General features: G+C 34.9%; 1 protein-coding gene across 9 annotated transcripts; it reads left to right on the forward strand.

Annotated features, from left to right (window-relative positions):
* The first annotated feature begins 1,457 nt into the window (after window positions 1–1,457).
* Window positions 1,458–17,544, forward strand: LOC110007746 (beta-glucosidase 12). 9 transcript variants are annotated; one of them, XM_088862893.1, is made up of 13 exons: window positions 1,458–1,739; window positions 1,826–1,895; window positions 2,010–2,068; window positions 5,988–6,063; window positions 7,881–7,958; window positions 8,191–8,278; window positions 9,405–9,660; window positions 10,904–11,019; window positions 11,423–11,640; window positions 11,809–11,840; window positions 11,908–12,010; window positions 17,015–17,123; window positions 17,219–17,544. In XM_088862893.1, exons 1-13 carry the CDS (start codon window positions 1,617–1,619, stop codon window positions 17,385–17,387), a joined length of 1,497 nt encoding a protein of 498 aa, XP_088719019.1. In that variant the 5' UTR covers window positions 1,458–1,616; the 3' UTR covers window positions 17,388–17,544. The 9 variants fall into 9 exon arrangements, 8 of the variants coding, with proteins under 8 accessions (XP_088719019.1, XP_088719020.1, XP_088719023.1 ...); XR_016052747.1 differs by having other exon boundaries at window positions 1,463–1,739; window positions 11,942–12,010; XM_088862894.1 differs by lacking the exons at window positions 17,015–17,123; window positions 17,219–17,544 and adding an exon at window positions 15,919–16,312 and having other exon boundaries at window positions 1,463–1,739.
* Window positions 17,545–18,844: the final 1,300 nt, after the last annotated feature.

Raw genomic sequence — 18,844 nt, forward strand, 5'->3', positions numbered from 1 at the left:
GATATAGATTTCATATTTTGTGGGTTTTATTTATTTATTTATCTTCTAAGTATATTTAAAGAAAAGAGTCGCTCATTGTAAGTAACAGAGAATAGAATTAAATAAAATTAATATTGGGAAAAGATATTTTTGGGCTTGTAAAAAGATATTTTTGGGGTGGATTCCCTTACAAATTTAGAAAGATGTTATATTCTCTGGACTATTTTTATTTTATATTTCTATTTTTCGGATTTATTATTTCTCCCTGCATCAACTTACGAGATGCTGGGATTCATGTGGGACTAACGAAGCAGAATTAATGGCCCTAAAATTTAGAGTTGTCAAGAACTGCAATGATATTCTACTTATGTCATTAGGTGGTGTAAAGACCCTCAATCCACCTTTGGAAATGGAGATACGTCATGGATGAGAACTCCTATTTAACTTTTGGGGCAAGTCTTCCAACATGTAAACATGGAATGCAACTCCCTAGGCTGATAACCTTGCTAAATCTCTGACAGCTTCCTACCTTCAGTAGTGTCCCCCATTTTCCCCTTTTTTTGCTTTTTTTTTTTTTACGTGTTTCTTTCATTGTCCTTTTTGTTTTTGTGGTCCTTGGACCTCTCTTATATTTCCCTCCTGTATCTTTTTCATTCTCTTAATGAAATAGCATCAAAGTTAGAAAAAAAAAAAAAAAAAAAAAAAGCTAAAGCTGGCTTGTCTGTGCAAAGGAGAGTAGAGCCAAGATTTCGATTCGGGTCAAAAGGATTTGTCTTATATGTATAGGCTTAATTTTATATAGCACTTAGTATATCATTTTTTACAACATTAGTGAAAGGAAGTGCTAACATTCAAGAAAATAAAGATTTGAACTTTGGTTTGAGGAAGCCTTTAAAATTTGAAATTTGGCTTCAAACAAGTTTAATTGAATGTTGACACTTTAGAGAGACGCAAGGAAAAAGGGAAAGAAAATAAATAACTAAGAAATAATATAGAAAAATAGAAAGTTCAATTCTTAGAATGTTAGACCTTTTTATTATTTATTAGATGGTTTCTATTTCAAATTGTAAATCCCTACAAGTTGATATTCAGTTTACAGTGGAATTCAAAACTCTTCGACTTAATCTTGATTTCTCCTTGAGAGAGAGTGAGAGTGTGTGCGTCTTAGTTTAGTGGTTTGAGACCTTTCAAAGGTGTTGGGCAACTGTCAAGTTGCATTAGACCTTTTCCAAGCTAGCCAGCAATAAAAATTGACAAATTTATGATTTTTTTTGGAAAAAAATATATAATTACAGTAGTATTGGAGATTGAAATATAGTCTTGGAAAGGCCAGAGCCACAACCTTATAAAAATCACAACCTTCCAATTAAGACGAGAGCCAAATCCTAATTTTGGACAAGGACAGTTAGGGCCCATGCTTTTGACAAAAGTGACAAAAAGAATCTGAAATTCATTGAAATATGAACCCTGACACAGAAGGCACAAGAATAGTTGATAATATGATGAAATAATTTAAGGACAAAGTTGTCATTCTTGATAAAGTAAGGGTCCTCAGCATCTTATCTAGAGGGTGGCCTTCTTATATATGAGGGCCAATAATACTGGTAGAGAGCAAACCCCAAATTACCCCTCTCCAAATGGATTCAAAAAATATATTCTTTCTCTTCTCTTTCTTCTTCTTTCAATTCTCAGTGGCTGCTATTCATAGGAGTAGCTTCCCAAAAGACTTCATTTTTGGCACTGCATCAGCTTCCTACCAGGTTGGTATTACTACTTTTTTTTGCTTTTTGTCTACTTTCAAAAGATTTTTAGTTTCTCAAAATAAAAATAATCTCTGTTGCTTTAGTATGAAGGAGGAGCCAATGAAGGTAGAAGAGGACCAAGTATCTGGGATGTTTACACCCATGAACACCCAGGTATTATGCATGCAATAATACATACATAAGCACATGCATACATGCTGTATGCTACACATACATACATACATACATGGATACTTTGGTGCATGTGAATTTAGTTGTTGTGTGCAGAGAGGATCCAAGATCGTAGCAATGGAGATGTGGCAGATGATTCGTATCATCGATATAAGGTTCGGTCTCTTTTTTTTTCTTCTTTTCTTTCCCTTTTTGTGAATTTTGAGAGACCACATGTAACGTGTGGCCATGAGAATCCAATCAATGTGTTGGATGGTGATGGAGATGGACTGAGAAGTACAGTAGTATCGATGTCCTATGCGACTGGTTACACACTCTCTCTCTCCATCATCGTTCAAATCAATGACCGGAAGATGATGGGCATAGATCATAGTATAAGTATGTTTTTTCAATGGATCATTGTATAATTTTCCTTTTCCATTTATTCTTGATTGTAGTAGTCTTGTAACCAGTAAAAAACGAATCATATGAAGCCCTTTGAATTTTTGAAATTATTAGTACCCTAAATGAACAGGAGTTTTATTTTAAAGTTTTTTTTTGGCTTCTTATCAGTTCTGTTTATTTGCTATTTTTTTGGTTACTTTTATTGATACTTTATTTTTGTCGTTTTCATGGTCTGGTCAATTAAATTATTTTTCATATAAATTTGGATTGTAGTAGTCAGTCATTTATGAGAAGGACAAGTATGGGGAGCTTGAATTTTTCTGAAATTTCTTTCATAGAAAAGAACATCAGCTCATCTTATTTGGGTAAAGCATCTGCTTTACAAAAGGATACTGTTCTTATGAGTTGTTGACTTTTACATGTTGTGCATCCCTCTTGATATATTTTTTAGATGGATTTCGGACTTAATTTTTTTTAGGCATAATAATCTTTAACTTAAAATATATTAAAAAAATTAGAAATTAAAAACAAAAAGATTTTGAAAAAAACTTTTATTACATTGATTTTTTATCTTTCTGGAAGGGCCATCATTCTACGCCTATCTTTCAAGATGGATGTGTGATGCCTCGAGGACGCAAATGTAGTTTTGCGTCGCCCATAAAGAACTTTTCCTTTAAAAAAATTAGGATACTTCGTTAATCATGGAGAACTTTATGTGCCGTGACTTTTGAAAATTGGAAAAGACAAGGAATTAGTCAACCGTCACAACAGGTGGTCCGATTCGATCTTGGTAACTGTAATACAAAAAAATTGATTTAGAGTTGAAAAAAAGAAGAAGTTTATATAAGGTTGCAACTTTAAAATGTAGAAATGAAGATCCACCTAAAAAATTTATTGAAAAAGGTTTTTTTAACATTGAAAAACCCTTTAATTGATCATCTCGATATCGATATGGATGAATATGAAAAAAGAAAATGTTTTTTTGAGTATTAGAAATAGTGCATCTTGCAACACATTATCTAGATCATCCATTTTCAAGATTTTCATAGGCTTATAAATGTACTTGATTTTAACCATTTTTGAAATTTAAAATTTTCTAATTAGATATAAAAATAGATTTTTATATAATATTAAAAATTCTTTACACGAAAATTACATGTTATGATAAAATTTAGATGTGCACCTCAATTGGATTGTTTAAGGTTCAACTTTATAGAAACTACACCCAATTATAAATACCCCTAGATTGTACTTTTTTGGTATATGCCCCTTAATATTTTTTATACCACACTATTAATATATTCTTGCATCCACTCCCCACAAGTGAAAACAACGAGTTCGTCGGTCGCAGAGCGAGACCTGAAAAAGTATTATGGGACTCAGACCTGAAGTCATAGGACCCGGACCCACACCCAAAAAATAAAATGTAGGACTAGGACTTGGACCCATACCCTGGATCAGGTCCTAGGTCGGGTCTAGGTCCATTACCACCCTTATGAAAAAGTTAATTTTTTAAGCCAAAATACCCCATAGAGATCATTTATCTTTTATACATGGAGGGCATAATCAATTCCACTTATTAGATGTCAAATTTGATGGCTTAGGGTGAATCACGAAGTCAAGAATTATATTTTTGAAACTTTGTATCTATTCAATGACACTCTTACAACCACCTAAATTTGAAATTTAAGAGGATATGAATAATTGTGACCTTCATGTACAAAAGATAAATGATCTTTTCGAACGCAATCTCATATTTCAATCAATATTTCTCTCCAAAATGTGATGCTCAACATTTGCTGGTCTGGCATACGTTTTTGGCTTATGATGCTCAAAATGTGCTGTCCAATCTGACAACATGAATGTGCCGAACCGACTTTAGATATTAAACTTGTATCGCTCAGGCACAAAATGTGTTAGAAAGGTTCATATTAAAATTGTACCGGTCTAGTAGAAAATATGCTAGATTGGTGTCTATATTCAAGTTGGCGTATTGGCACATTTTGTTTTAGACTAGCTTAGAGAGATAAAGTAGGAGCATGGTAAGAAAAAGAAAAACATGTATTAAAATAGGGGAATTTTAGTAAAAAAATTGACTTTTTTTACTTTAGAGTGGATGCAAAAAGCTATAGCCCATGTATACCACCAGGCGTTTAAGTAGGGGTGGAATAGGTGTGTCCAACACTCTTACAAAAGGGAGAGATGCAACTTGTTTTTGCGAGTGGAAGGACCCTTTGGAAGGTATTTTTGAATAGGGGGGGGGGCGGGCAAGGGGTAAGAATTTTGAATAGGGGGTGAAAGCAAAGCACTAAGCACTTGAGAAAGAGCACTAGCACTAGCATTAGCACTTGCTAGTGCTGTCGCCGCTTAGCGACAGACTAGAAAGCCGCTAGAGCAGAGCTGTAGCCTTATGAGGTACCGCTCAAGCCAAATAGCGTGGTCTTCGGGAACATGATTTTCTCTTTCAAAAGAAAAGCTAATAAACCATGTTAGAGGTTAATAACATTTTATTAGAACCTTAAAAGTATGCATGCCTTCCACATGGTAAATGCATAGAATTACTTTTAATCATTAGATTTCAAGTTGGATGTTTGGAACTGTGCTATTCATCAGTAAACGCAAATCTAACTTATTTATTGACGCATCTTTGGCCATGCAATTTCACAATTGACCACCAACAGTGATTGTGGCATTGTTGTATAAAAAATAAACATTCTAGTAATATACAATTTCTATAATAGTATTATATATAATAAGATTTCTACTTTCTAATCTGACGCATAATCTTTCATAAAGTGTTGGGAGAAAGTGCTCTTTGACGAAAGGGTGCGGTTTGTATAGAGCCGAAGCTGTAAACAATCAAATTAGAGCCCACCTACAAATAATATTGAGTAATGTGGTTTCAATACTAGAAAGTTTTGTGATAGCTTTAAATTATATTTTTATTTTTAGTTATAAAATTTAAAGCTTCAAAAATAGTGTGGACCGAGCATATCTATGAAAACTGAAAATCTTGAAAATTGATGGTCCAAAAATGCGTTTTCAAAACTTAAAATCCATTTTTTTTCTCATGTCCATGCATCTTGATGTCATGATGATCAATTTGATGACATTTGAGCATCAAAACAACCTCATGCTCTAATTTGATTGTTTAGAGCCTAAGCTCTATATCCCTTGACTAAATAGTAATGTCTATTGAGTATCCTTCCTTATAAATCTTTGCGATTATTTAATAGATGCGGTTTGTATAGAGCCTAGGCTCTAAACAATCAAATTAGAGCCTATCTTCAAATAGTGTGGAGAAATGTGGTTTCAATTATGGAAATCTTTGTGATAGCCTTAAAATATATTTTCATATTTATTTATGAAGTTTAAAACTTAAAAAATAGTGTAGATCGGCAGATCTTTGAAAACTTGAAAATCTTGAAAATTGAAGGACCAAGAATGCGTTACAAAATATATTACTTCCAAAATTTGAAATCTATTTTTTTCTCATGTTTCTGTATCTTGATGTCGAGATGATCGATATTTAAGCATCAAAACTACCTCTTCTAGTGAAATTTTTGAGATAGGTTCAAATTTGATTGTTTAGATCCTTGGCTCTAAATAAACTTTTCTCTTATTTAATTATTTATTTATTTTGTAAAAGTAATATTTTTTTTATTTATTGGAGAATGTTTTTATTTGTAGGAGGACATAAAACTTATGAAAGACATGGGGATGGACGCCTATAGATTCTCCATTTCCTGGTCAAGAGTATTGCCGAGTAAGGAAACCAATTACCTTTGGTTAGGTGGTCTTGGAGGACCAAATTGTTCACACTGCTTCTATGGATTAGTATCAAAGCAGCGGTTTCAAGAAATAAAAAACAAATCAAAATTCACATTGTCTTGGAAATCGCTGGAAGCTGGTGCTTCCAAAACGCATCACACTTGTCGCAAAAAAACATATCTGAAATGCTACGGTTGTGGATGTCATGGCTTTTGGCTGCCACAACTTGTATGAAACAAACATACCCTAAATTACCATAAATAGAAGAAACAGATGGAGCTCAAAAATTTCCAAAAAATCAAAATGGGGTCAAAGACTCAACATCCGGGGGTCTGATCTCAAGTCCTGGAAATTTCAAACTCAAATTCATTTTCTTTAGTTGACATCAAAGATGATCAATGTTACTTCTGTAGCACAATGTCATGCCCCTAGTCGAAGCCCGCCCCGTGCGGCACTCGAAACTTGGGGTCGTTACTTCTATAGCACAATGTCATGCCCCTAGTTGAAGCCCGCCCCATGCGGCACTCGAAACTTGGGGTCGTTACTTCTATAGCACAATGTCATGCCCCTAGTTGAAGCCCGCCCCATGCGGCACTCGAAACTTGGGGTCGTTACTTCTATAGCACAATGTCATGCCCCTAGTTGAAGCCCGCCCCATGCGGCACTCGAAACTTGGGGTCGTTACTTCTATAGCACAATGTCATGCCCCTAGTTGAAGCCCGCCCCGTGCTTCTGACCGTGCGGCACTCGAAACTTGGGGCATGAGAATAAGGTAACTTTCTGGTGATGTTTAGAGAAGGTTTCAGGCCACAAAGATGCCCAGTATTCCAGTAACATATAATACCACTTGGTCCCACCATATACCCTCTCTCTCTTAAACAGAATTATAATTGGTTGAGTTTCAGGGTGAAGTACAAGCAAGAAAGACGCATTGGAAGTAGTTGCAGTCGATGCTTTTTTCTTACTAACTGTATTTCATTACACATCGAGGATTTTTTTTTTAGAAATTGCTAAAATAATAAAATACATATACCAATCACATAACCAAATGTTCTGCATTTCTTTCTTTCTTTCCAAATGTCCCATCTAACAATTCAATCCAATTTCGAAATCGGAAGAAAGCTCCAATGAAGAACAAGATGCCTCACTGATTGCGGCCACACCCAATTGAAATAAAAAACAGCAAGAATCCAATTTCCAAAACTTCTAGGAGCATGGGTAATAGAGAAAGAGATGGTTATTGGTTTCTTCAATTGGTCAGCAAATAGTGTTCTATTCCCCGAAGAAAGCCAAGAGAAAGCTTTTTTGCAAGGAATTTCTACTTTTTGCTGCATGCTCAATCAATAAGAACAATGTTTTTAAACTTGCCTCGGGCCTTGGACTCAGCCCTGGCCCTAATCGAGTAGTATTGATGGATTCAGTCGAGTAGCGTACGGGTGCCAAAAAAGCCCTAAAAAGTAAAACCAGGGCTCAGCCGTAGTGTGCAGGGGCCAACTTGGTCGAACCTTGTTCTGATTTTGTCAAATTGGACTGAGTGAATCGGGGCCCGAGGAGTCCCAACCCTAGTCCTAGTTCTTAAACACTAGTACAAACAAACTAGGGGTAGAATTGCGAATCTAACAGAGTAAGTGTTCTTTATACGTGTTAATATCATCTACTGGCCACTTCACAATTATCCGGAGGGGAGGATTTCTTGTTAGGATCAAGGATGTTTTGTGCTCAATGTTCTATATTTGTTGTAACATTGGAATTATTCATTAATAACTAATACATGAATCTTTCTGGTTCATATTCTTAACGTAAAAATTGCAGAGGGAAGTTTGAAAGGTGGGGTGAACGAGGAAGGGATTGCTTATTACAACAACCTAATCAACGGCCTTATTTCCAAAGGTCGCTCTCTCAACACATTCGGTGTGTGGATATATATATATATATATATATATATATATATATATATATATATATATATATATATATATATATATATATATATAAAAGTTATGTTAGGGTGCTCAAACTATGGAGTAATCCGAAAGTCATTTGTGCTCTTTCTTCGTTACAGATAGGTTACATCTCAACTTTCTTTGCACATGAACTCATTTTACACTTCTCTCTCTCTCAGGCTTGAAACCTTTTGTCACGATGTTTCATTGGGACCTCCCACAAGCACTTGAAGATGAGTACGAAGGGTTCTTGAGTCCAAAGATAGTGTAATTATTGCTGTTTTCCCCCTTGATTAATATTCTATACTGTAACATTTTCAACCTAATGACCAACCTCGAAAAGAAACCTCGAAAAGTTTTTTTTTTTTTACCTCCTTATAATGCATGTGCCTAAAATGGATAACATTCTAGGATTGAACAAAGGTGCCAACTTTTGGACAGTCAGTTTTTTGTGTTTAAGATGTTAAAATCTATTGTTTTTAAGAAAAATAACCATTTGTTGATTTTTAGGTGGATTTCCAAATTTAAAATCCAAGTCCTCATAAGTAGCTCTTTTTTTTTTTTTGATAAGTCTCATAAGTAGCTATTTTTCCCCAAGGGAGTATGCATATTGTATGTAGAGTATGCTATACAAGTTCAAAAAGGCAAAAAAAAAAAAAAAAAAAAAAGAAGAAAACTAACATTTTTCATGGAACAATGCTACTTCTACACAATGCGGCTGGTAATGGGCAGCTTGGGCTAGGCCAACCTTTGCCCTAGCCTGACTCTAATCCCTATAAGGCCAATCTTAGCCTAGCCTTGCCTGACTTGATTGAGGAGGCCCGAGCCCTGTTAGGGTTGGGCTGGGTTAAATCTAGTCCAAGAAAAATAAAGAAAAAAAGAATAAGGAAAAAAGGTATGGGCTGGGCTGAACTTGCCAGCCTAGTGGTGGCCTTGGCCCTACCCAAACCTGCCCCTCAGGCCGTGGTGGTTCAGCCCTAGCCTAGCCCTGCTCTCACGCCACATCTTGTTGCCCATGTCCTAGTTTTTTAGGGTAGGGCCGATCGGTTTGGTCGCTGCTTGGTCCATTGCCACCCTATTCCACAATAGCAAGGGCACTTACATTGTGGCATAGTAGTAATACTGAAGGAAAATGTTTATATAAGCCAACAACCTTGTAGAAGCAACTTTGTAGAAGTAAGGTTCAGGTAATTTATGTCATCCATTTTATATAGATGGTGTAGATTTTACAATATCTTAAAATGCATGTCACTTTTTAATAATGTATGAAAAGACATGTCAAATGTGCATCATTGCAACCTCGCCTTGCTTCTACAAGTAAAGTTGCTACTTTATACAAACCACATCCATATCTAATGCACATGATGGTTTTTTGAAATTTTTTTTGTTTCAGGGCAGACTTTGCCGATTACGCAGACCTTTGCTTTAGTGAATTTGGAGACAGGGTTAAGCATTGGATCACATTAAATGAGCCATGGAGCTATAGTGACGGGGGTTACGGCATTGGATTACTGGCTCCTGGCCGTTGCTCTTCTTGGATGGCAAATAATTGTAGCAAAGGAAACTCAGGAACCGAGCCTTACGTCGTTGCTCATAACCTGCTTCACGCTCATGCTACTGCCGTGAAATTGTACAAGGAGAAATACCAGGTTTGTTCAACAGCTTTGCGCTTTTGAATTGGAAGAATTATCTAAGGTCTTTCTAATTGTTGAGAAAAATGAAAAGTAAACCGGCCATGAAGCTGGTTTCAGAAGAAAAGAACCGTTAGTTTTCTTTACCAAATGAATTTTAAAGCGACAATTTAATTCACGCATTGAATGTTCGATATGTCGACTTGGGCTCAAACTGCTATAACGGAGTCCTCCCAGGCCCTACACAGGCAGATTGGGAATATTTAGAAAAAAAATCTAAAATAGGGGATCAAAATTGGTAAATCGGGTCTGGGTCCACCAAGATCCGGATTTTGATCCAAATATATATGGAATTTGGATCCGTATATACATGGGATTATTCACCTCTGGATCCGGATCCAAGAAGTATACATGCGATCCGGACCAGGATCCCAACCGAATCAGATTTAAAAATATTTTATATTTTCTTTTACATCTACAAAATAATATACAACAAAAAATTCTACATAATATATATATATATATATATATATATAATACTATATAATATATTAATAACTAGATTAGATCCGAATCAGATCTACCTGTACCCAAATTTGATCTGAATTACTATTCAGACCCAAATTTTGGATCCAGATCCAACCCGTCGGATCCAAATATTGGATCCATACCTGGATCCTATCAAGATCCAAAATTAGGGTTTTAAATCCAAACTGGGTAAATTTTTAGCCTATTCTAAAATATACCGGAAACCTAGAGAAATAGGCAATTTTGGGGTTTTCTGGAATAGAAAGGCTAGATTTCGAATCTGATTTGACTCAGGCAAGTCCTGAGTAGGACAGGAAACGGAGCATACATATGGTGCACTACACACGTGTAGTGCATATGTACATACCTATTTCTTGTAAAATATTTAAAACTTTATTCTATTGTCTAATTTATCAAGAGTTTCAATAAAATTAGTGAGAGTTGAGCCTTCACATCTGTCATACAATTTGGATGCCACAATACAAGACTAGAGGCCACGAAATTGGACTATAATGCATGAGAAATGGAAACAAAGTATTTTGCTTTATAGGTGGGAAGAATTGAAATGCTACAAGTGCACTAATTATTGTTTATTTTTCTCTTTAAAATTATTTTGCTATATTATGATGTCATAAATACCCATCCATTTGCTGTTTTCTTCTAAAATACACATTATTTTATTTTCTCTTTTAAAATTTCTGTGATATAAGAGATGAAATATTGTGCTGTGTAGGAATCTCAAAAGGGAGTGATAGGCATAACCCTGGTGTCTCATTGGATGCTAGCCCATTCACTAACTAATTCCAACAATGCAGCTGCTCAAAGAGCCATAGACTTCATGTTTGGATGGTATTCAATAAACCTATAAGGCTTCATTTACAGTTGTGGGGATTAGTTACCGCACAAATTCAATAATTCATAATTTAGTTGAAATCAAGAATATGAGCAATTCTACCATGGCAAAGTATTTTGTTGGGCAATCACGTTGAACATGCATTTACTGTGCAAAAAAGCATGCAAATCGATTTTCTCGATCTCCACATACATGGATCTTTAAAAAATTTGATATCAATCCCAATACTTTTCTTATAAAACATTTTTTAGATCATCCGTTTCAAGTGTTCATAGATCTACGAAATCTGCATCAATTTTCATAGCTTCAAATCCTAGAGTGGGGGTGCAATTCTTTATGTATACATTCAATAATTCAATTACTAAAATAAGTATATATTTATTTATTTTTATATAATAGGTACATGGATCCATTGACCAGAGGAGATTATCCAATTAGCATGAAGTCCTTGGTTAGGAAAAGGTTACCGAAATTCACAAAAGAGGAGTCAAAACTGGTTAAAGGGTCATTTGACTTCATTGGATTGAATTATTACACGGCTAGATATGCAGCTAGTGTTCCATCAAATAATGGGCTTCCTCCCACTTATGATACTGATTCTCGTGCCAACCTCACAAGTAAGCCTTAGGCCTAATATGTGCAAAGAATGCTTCTCTCTCTCTCTCTCTCTAGTTTTTGTCCCTTTGAAACTTATTAATGAGAAATTGAAATTTTCTACTTTTTTTTTTTATTGTCCCCCCTTGGAATTTACTAATAAATGGGATATTTGTGCTGGTTCGTTACAGCTGAGAGGAATGGAGTTTCCATAGGACCTCAGGTATGTCCTCTCTCTCTCTCTCTCTCTCATTTGTTAACAGCACTTCTTTAACTTCATTTTTCAACAGGCGGCCTCAGCTTGGCTCTATGTTTATCCCCCAGGAATCAAAGATCTATTGGTCTATATAAAGGAAAGATACAATAACCCAGTAATTTACATTACTGAAAATGGTAAGTCGGCATTTTTTTTTTTTTGAAGATAGTGTATTATGTTTATGGGTAGCATGCTTTAAACCAAGGTTTAAAAAAATGCTAACCCAAATTGGAATTGGCCAATTTGAATGGAGAATCGTTAAGAGGAAATTGGCCCCTTGAAATATCAGGAACCGACTTGTTCCCCTGACATGGTCAGTTTGCTAGTTCTTTGACAGAAACAACAGGTTTTGTCAGAGAACCAGCTAGGACTGGCCCCAGTATTTTTTTTATTTTTATTTTTCAATTTTCAGTTTTGAATTGACCAGTTTGGGAAATTGGATTGTTGATATGCCAAATCAGGTAAAAAAAATCTAGATGTCTAATTTAGATCATCGATCCATTTTTTTCAAAACTTTGCTTAAAACATTTATGAGACACATTAAATGTCAAATAATAGGTTTTGATATATGCTTAAAAAAAAGGAAGGAAAAGTATATAATAATATGAGAAATTTATTAAAATATACAAAAGAGATGAAACTATTTAATGCTTTACCATATCTTACGAGTTAATTATAAAATACTCATAAAAAAAACACATAATCATGAGTTGTAATAGTTGTCCGGTACCAAATTAAATACTTCAACCCTTGCAATTGTTTTGATAAATTATCTGAATTATCCAATAAACAAGAAAAAAAACATGTGCCTTCAGTTTTTGCCTTCTTATTAGTCGATGAATAAACCCTTATGGCATCAAGGCAACTACCATTCATCATGACCCAAAGAGCAACTTAAGAGATTCTCAGCATTTAAATTTCTTTGCTCCACCATAAAATCACCATGTTAAGTATGTTAAAAGCAATCAATTTTGAGTTTCTAACCTTCTAAATTTGGTTGTAAAAAGCTCGGATTATCTTTGTTTCATAAGGTTATTTTACTTTTTCTAGCACATTTAAAGAGCATAATGTTTATTTTTTCTTTATTATTTCCCTCAAAATTAAAGAATTCACATCCCCAAAATCGTGGTCCTAACGATACTCCTTTATGCAATCTTCAATCTTGTAGAAATTTTACGAGAACTAAATGGACGACATGCTCTGGCAGGCGCATGAAATATTTTAGCTTATATTACACTGTCACCTTTTTTAAATTCTATTGCATCAAGATGTACATGTACTTTGGGAAAGGGACTAGGTAATTGTTATAGGACCCACCACCCCCCCTTCCCCCCTAGTCACCTGGTTTTCATTTCCACGTCGATATCATCCCATTAACACTTTCAAAAAAGCTAACTTCTATGTTATTTGAAAAATTGGTTTTCTCCATTGAATTATTAAGAAAAAAAAATACTTGCACCAGTCATTCAAATAGAAATGACAAAATTTAAATAAACTGAAAAAATAGAAATTAAATAAAAATTTCATGAACTGTAAATTCAATGAAGAATAATAGATATTCAATTGATTAATTTATTAAATCTATTTTCCATAGTTTTTATAGAATTTCATTGATTTTTTAACTAATTAAGGAGGAAGTTTCTATAAGGCCTAGGCTTCATCAAATCCTTGTCCAAAAAACACTTCAGGTAATGGAAACCTTTATGATGGATCTAAACCCAATTTCCAACATCAACAATAAGATTTGAAACGAAAAAAACCGTATAAATGTTGTGGATCTATGAACACTCATTTTTAGGGGTGAAATAAACAGTCTAGATATTTGCCACAATATACATTATGTTTAGAGCTTAAAATCCTTTTTTTTTTTACAACCCTAACGTTCATGCCGAGATGATTGATGTAATGTTTTTCAATGCTTGAACTATAAATTTCGATGAGTTATGAGGTGAGGTTTTAATTATTTTGATAGGGCTGCGGCCCTATCAAACCATCTTCCATTAGTTAATTCAATTAATTAGGATATTGTAAGCGAATTATCTAACTTGCAGAAACATAACAAAGTATCTATCCAGTTAGCATTATCTCATGAACAGACCTAGAAATGGAGACATCGACGGTCTGATGTTCCCAAATGATTGATGTACTATAAACCAAAGTGCTTAAGTAGTTGTATATCGTCCATCAAATGTGATGGATCTCATCTATAGGCATGCACATGATGTACTTGCTTGTGTGCACCATATTAAAACCCGGTGATCTGGATTAGAATCACCTGACCTAGATTAGGTTGGGCTAGTGGTAACTAGGTATTTGTAAGAATTCGTAATAAAAGAAATAGAATCGAAGAAGAGAGATATCTTGAGACCAATCATCAATAAAAGTAACAAAATATTTAAAACCAACATAAGAATCAACAGGGGCTGGTTCCCACACATCAAAATGTATCAAATAGTTCATTTGAAACATGCATAGAAGATTGAAAATGACGTCTTGTTTATTTTGAGAATTTACAAACTTTACAAAATGATAGTTTAAAGATAGAGAGAGCATTAAGATTTTCAAAACTTTATGGTGTCTAAATATCCAATGCCATAATTTATTAATATCGAAATTATCTTGACGGGCAACCAAATACTTATTCTCTTGATTTAAAAAATACTGCATATGCCATAATCTTCATTCACCAATCTTCTACCCCGTAGCCCAGTCTTGAAAAATTATAGAATTAGGTGAAAAAAATAACATTACAATTCATGCTCTGAGTAATTCTACTAATGGATATCTAGTTATAGGAAAATGATGGCATAAAACAAACCTTAGATTTATGAGGCTTGGATGAATTTGGTCTTACCACTATCATGAATAAGAATAAATGAACTATTAGCAATAGTCACATAATTCATATTTTCATTATTTTAAAGGTTGGATAGACACTGTACGTTACTAATCATATGACCTATGGCCCCTGAGTCTATTATCTAAGACAAACTGTCACAAGGAAAAGTGTCACAGGATGACATAGAGGCATAAGAGTTACATGTGTCTGGGAGTGAAGAAGAAGGATCATGTGTGGAGGAAACACAAGTGTTGTTACTTGGTTGTTGATAATGATCACGGTTGCAACGATGGATTTGAGTTTGAGTTGTTGCAGTCTGAGCGATAAATCCGTTGGTTGTTCTGTTATTAATGGGCATTAAGTATGGGTATAATACCAACACATATCCTTCATATGTCTTATATTATTGCAATGATCACATCTAAGATGTCATCTATTATTATGATCCCTTTCACCCTCGCGATAGTTGTTAGGGCTTTTACCTCAAACATTATTTTGAGGCCTTTTTGTAGCATACTTATCATTATTTGCAACTAAGGGAGATTTTAAATACTTTTTTCAGAAGTTTTGAAATCAAGATTCATGATTTTCTTCTTAGTTATGTGTCCAAGTTTAGATTTTTCAAAAACAGAACAAGAAATTGATTTTGACCAAACAAGATAATTAAGTTTATTCAATGAAACAATAATAAATTTCATGCTGCAGTTATTTTCTAAATGAGCCATTTACAAGGAGCTAAAGGGAACTAGAAGCCTGACCTGATCAGCGTAGAAGACGCCTCAATCAGAAACAACTGAAGACCCAAATGAACGTCATTGTTTCTCTCTCTAAAAATTGCCAATTTGTATCCAACAATTTGTGAACTAAATACTCACCATCACAATAACAAGTTACTTTCCGGCAAACTAAATCTTAAAAGTATTGGACCAGTAAATGTTCCGAGAAAACAAGTGCTATCAAAATTGCAAGCCAAGAGCCAATAATTTGCAAACCAAAACAGTTTGTAAAAACACCATTTCAAAGACGAGGGAAGGAACGTATTGTATTGGGTTAGCAAAAAATACATTTCAAAGATGAAGGAAGGGTTGCTTTTTTCTTTATCTTTGTAAACACGTTAAACAACCCAAAAAGATATACCTGAAGATGGTCGTCAGTGTTGAATATTAATTTCTTTTATTGACTATGCTCATTCATTCTCTTTAAAAGATTCATAAGTGGCGGTTTAATTGAACCGATGGGGTGCTTGGTGAAAAGTGGCGTACAATGCGATGGGGTGCTTGGTGAAAAGAGGTGTACATTGTGAAGGGTTGCTTGGTGAAAAAGAGGCTTACAATGTCAAGGGGTGCTTGATAAAAAGAGGTGTACAATGTGATGGACCATGTGGCTCTTCGTAGACCATATGTATAGGCGGTTAATTGAGTCTATAAATAGTAAGACATTATTGTGATGTAGCGTGTGTGTTGAGATAGAAAGGGTGAGTTAGGCGTAAGTGAAAGGTTGTGGTTGCTCTATTGTACTACAACCTTGTGTTCTATTCTAAAGTAATAGTAAAAGTGCCGATTGATTCAATCCAAGTTTCCTATATATTTTTGAGTTGAAACTCTTCTATTTTATATTTTGATTTCTTTTTTGTTGCAACAAATTTCTATTAGTCAGTTCTTGTGACATAATGGTGAGTCACTAAAAAATGGTGAACAAATAGTAATATCTTTTTTGGGTAATTCAACCGAGGAATTAAAGTTGAGATATATAAGATGTAGTGGACTTTCTCTTTTTATCAACGGCCAAGGATTGATCGTGATGCTCTGATACTATATAACAATTTGTAATAATAGAAATAAAGATGGAAAAGATAGAGAGAGAGAAAGAATCAACAAGATATACATGGTTCGATAATGTTGCCTACATCATAAACTAGATTCTTATTTATAGGGATTATTTTGGTTTACCAAATATTTATAAAGTTATAATTCTTGTATTTTAGGGAATGAATCTCACTGTAACGGTCTTATTACGAAATAGGAAACTCAACATCTTGTAATCCATAAGATATGAAACTTCATATCCTGTTGTTATAATCTTCAACAGTCTCACTCCAATCTCCACCAATCTGGGTCGCTACTCGACTTGATGTCAACCGGTAGAGCGGTAGCCAGTTCAACATGTCTATCTGGATTTTGAAACACTGTGTGCTTGCAATTCTTTCACTTCATTTCATCTTCATCAATTCTTTGCTTGAGACGAAAAATAAAGAAAAAAAGAGAAAAAATAACTCAATCTATGGAAAATTTGAACTTTGCAGGGATTGATGAGTTCAATAATGCGAGTTTAAGTCTGAAGGAACAGCTCAATGATAAGATGAGAATTAAGTACTATTCCAAGCATCTGGCCTTTGTTCGCTCTGCCATCAGGTAAATCCAAATGTACATTTGTCTTTGTGTTTGGTCGAGACAGAGATGCAAAATTTTGAAGTCTCACATCAACTTTTCATATTTACTTTTGGCAGGGAAGGTGTTAATGTGAAGGGATACTTTGCATGGTCACTGTTAGATAATTTCGAGTGGGTAAATGGTTACACAGTTAGATTTGGCATATGTTACGTTGATTACAAGAACGGGTTGAAGAGATATCCCAAGAAATCATTTCACTGGTTCAAGAAATTCCTCACAACATAGATTAATCTAAAGAAACATTCACCATTTGTCTCTCTCTGTCTCTCTCACACACATATACACTCGTGGGAGAAAATAAATAAATGGTTTGAAGGATTTACATTATGTTGGAGCTGCAATGAGAACTTGATATAGAATTATATGGAATTTCCATTTCTTATTTGGTTTGGGTTTGCACCCATGTGAGTGATAGGTTTGATATGTGCCACAAAAGGGGCTAAGCTCATCAATTTCGTCCTGTTGCATTTTGCTAGCCGTAATTATATTTAAAAAGTTTTGGAGCTTCAAAATCATTTTTAATGTTAATTTTGGTGATGGTCTATTATGCTTTTTTGGTATTCTTGGACCACCACTTCTTCCCCCTACTTTTTTTTATCTCATTTGCTTCCTTTTTTTTTTAGTTGTTGCTTAGTCATGATGACCTCACCTCTTTACCCTCATGGGGGACAAGTGTCCATGCACTTGGCATTACATATTCTCTATGTGTGTCTCTCTCTCTTTAGTTGCAATTTCTCTACTCTCCCTACATTATATTATTTCTCTACTCTCCCTACATTATATTATTTCTCTACTATATAAGCCTTGGGCAAGAGAGAGAAAGCCTATGGAGATGTATGAATTTGGGAGAGTGAAGGGAGTTAACGGCACTTTTCTTCAACATTTTGAAGGGGGATTTGGTGTATTTTCCATGAAAAATAAACTCAGAGAATTTTTTTGTGATGTTTTATTTTCCTTTAAGTAAGATTGATTTTTTAGAGTAAGATTAATTTAATTGTTGTGTTTTTAGAGAGTTTTCTGAGCATGCAACTTGGAAACTCTGATTGTTTATGATATGGCTGTATCCTGGTGGTGTGCTCACCAGATACCTTATTGCATCTCGATTTTGTACTGGGTAGAGGGTTATCAACACTTCGAAGAAAACATGCTCCTCTCGTCCCTCTAGATCCCGATCTTTTGCTGCCCCATTGTATAACTTCCGAATCTAGATTTCGATTCCTACGGGAGTCTAACTAGCACTAGGAGGGTTTTGTTTTTCCAAGAATAACATCAGAATCCAGATTCCGACTCCTACGGGAGTCCGACTGGCACTAGGAGTGTTTCTTTTTCATGTATAACCTTTGAATCTAGATTTTGACTCATACGGGAGTCTGACTGGCACTAGGAGTGTTTCCTTGTTTCCTTTTCAGTTATAACCTCCAAATCCAGATTCCGACTCCTACGGCAGTCCGATTGGCACTAGGAGTGTTTCATTTTTCAGATATAACCTCTGAATCCAGATTCCGATTGCTACCGAAGTCCGGCTGGTACTATGACGCTCTAGTACAATCCAAGCTTTATCTCGGTCTAGAGGAGGTGCTGCCAAAATTTTTTCCTAGGATAAGAGTTATTGAAAGGCTTATCGAGCTTAAGTTCCACTTATGAGAGGGTCTATCCGTCGTGAGTTGAAGCTATTGACCATG

This window comes from Amborella trichopoda, chromosome 3, assembly GCF_054954075.1.
Source record: "Amborella trichopoda isolate Santa Cruz 75 chromosome 3, AtrichopodaSantaCruz75HAP2 v2.0, whole genome shotgun sequence".
Lineage (NCBI taxonomy): Eukaryota > Viridiplantae > Streptophyta > Magnoliopsida > Amborellales > Amborellaceae > Amborella > Amborella trichopoda.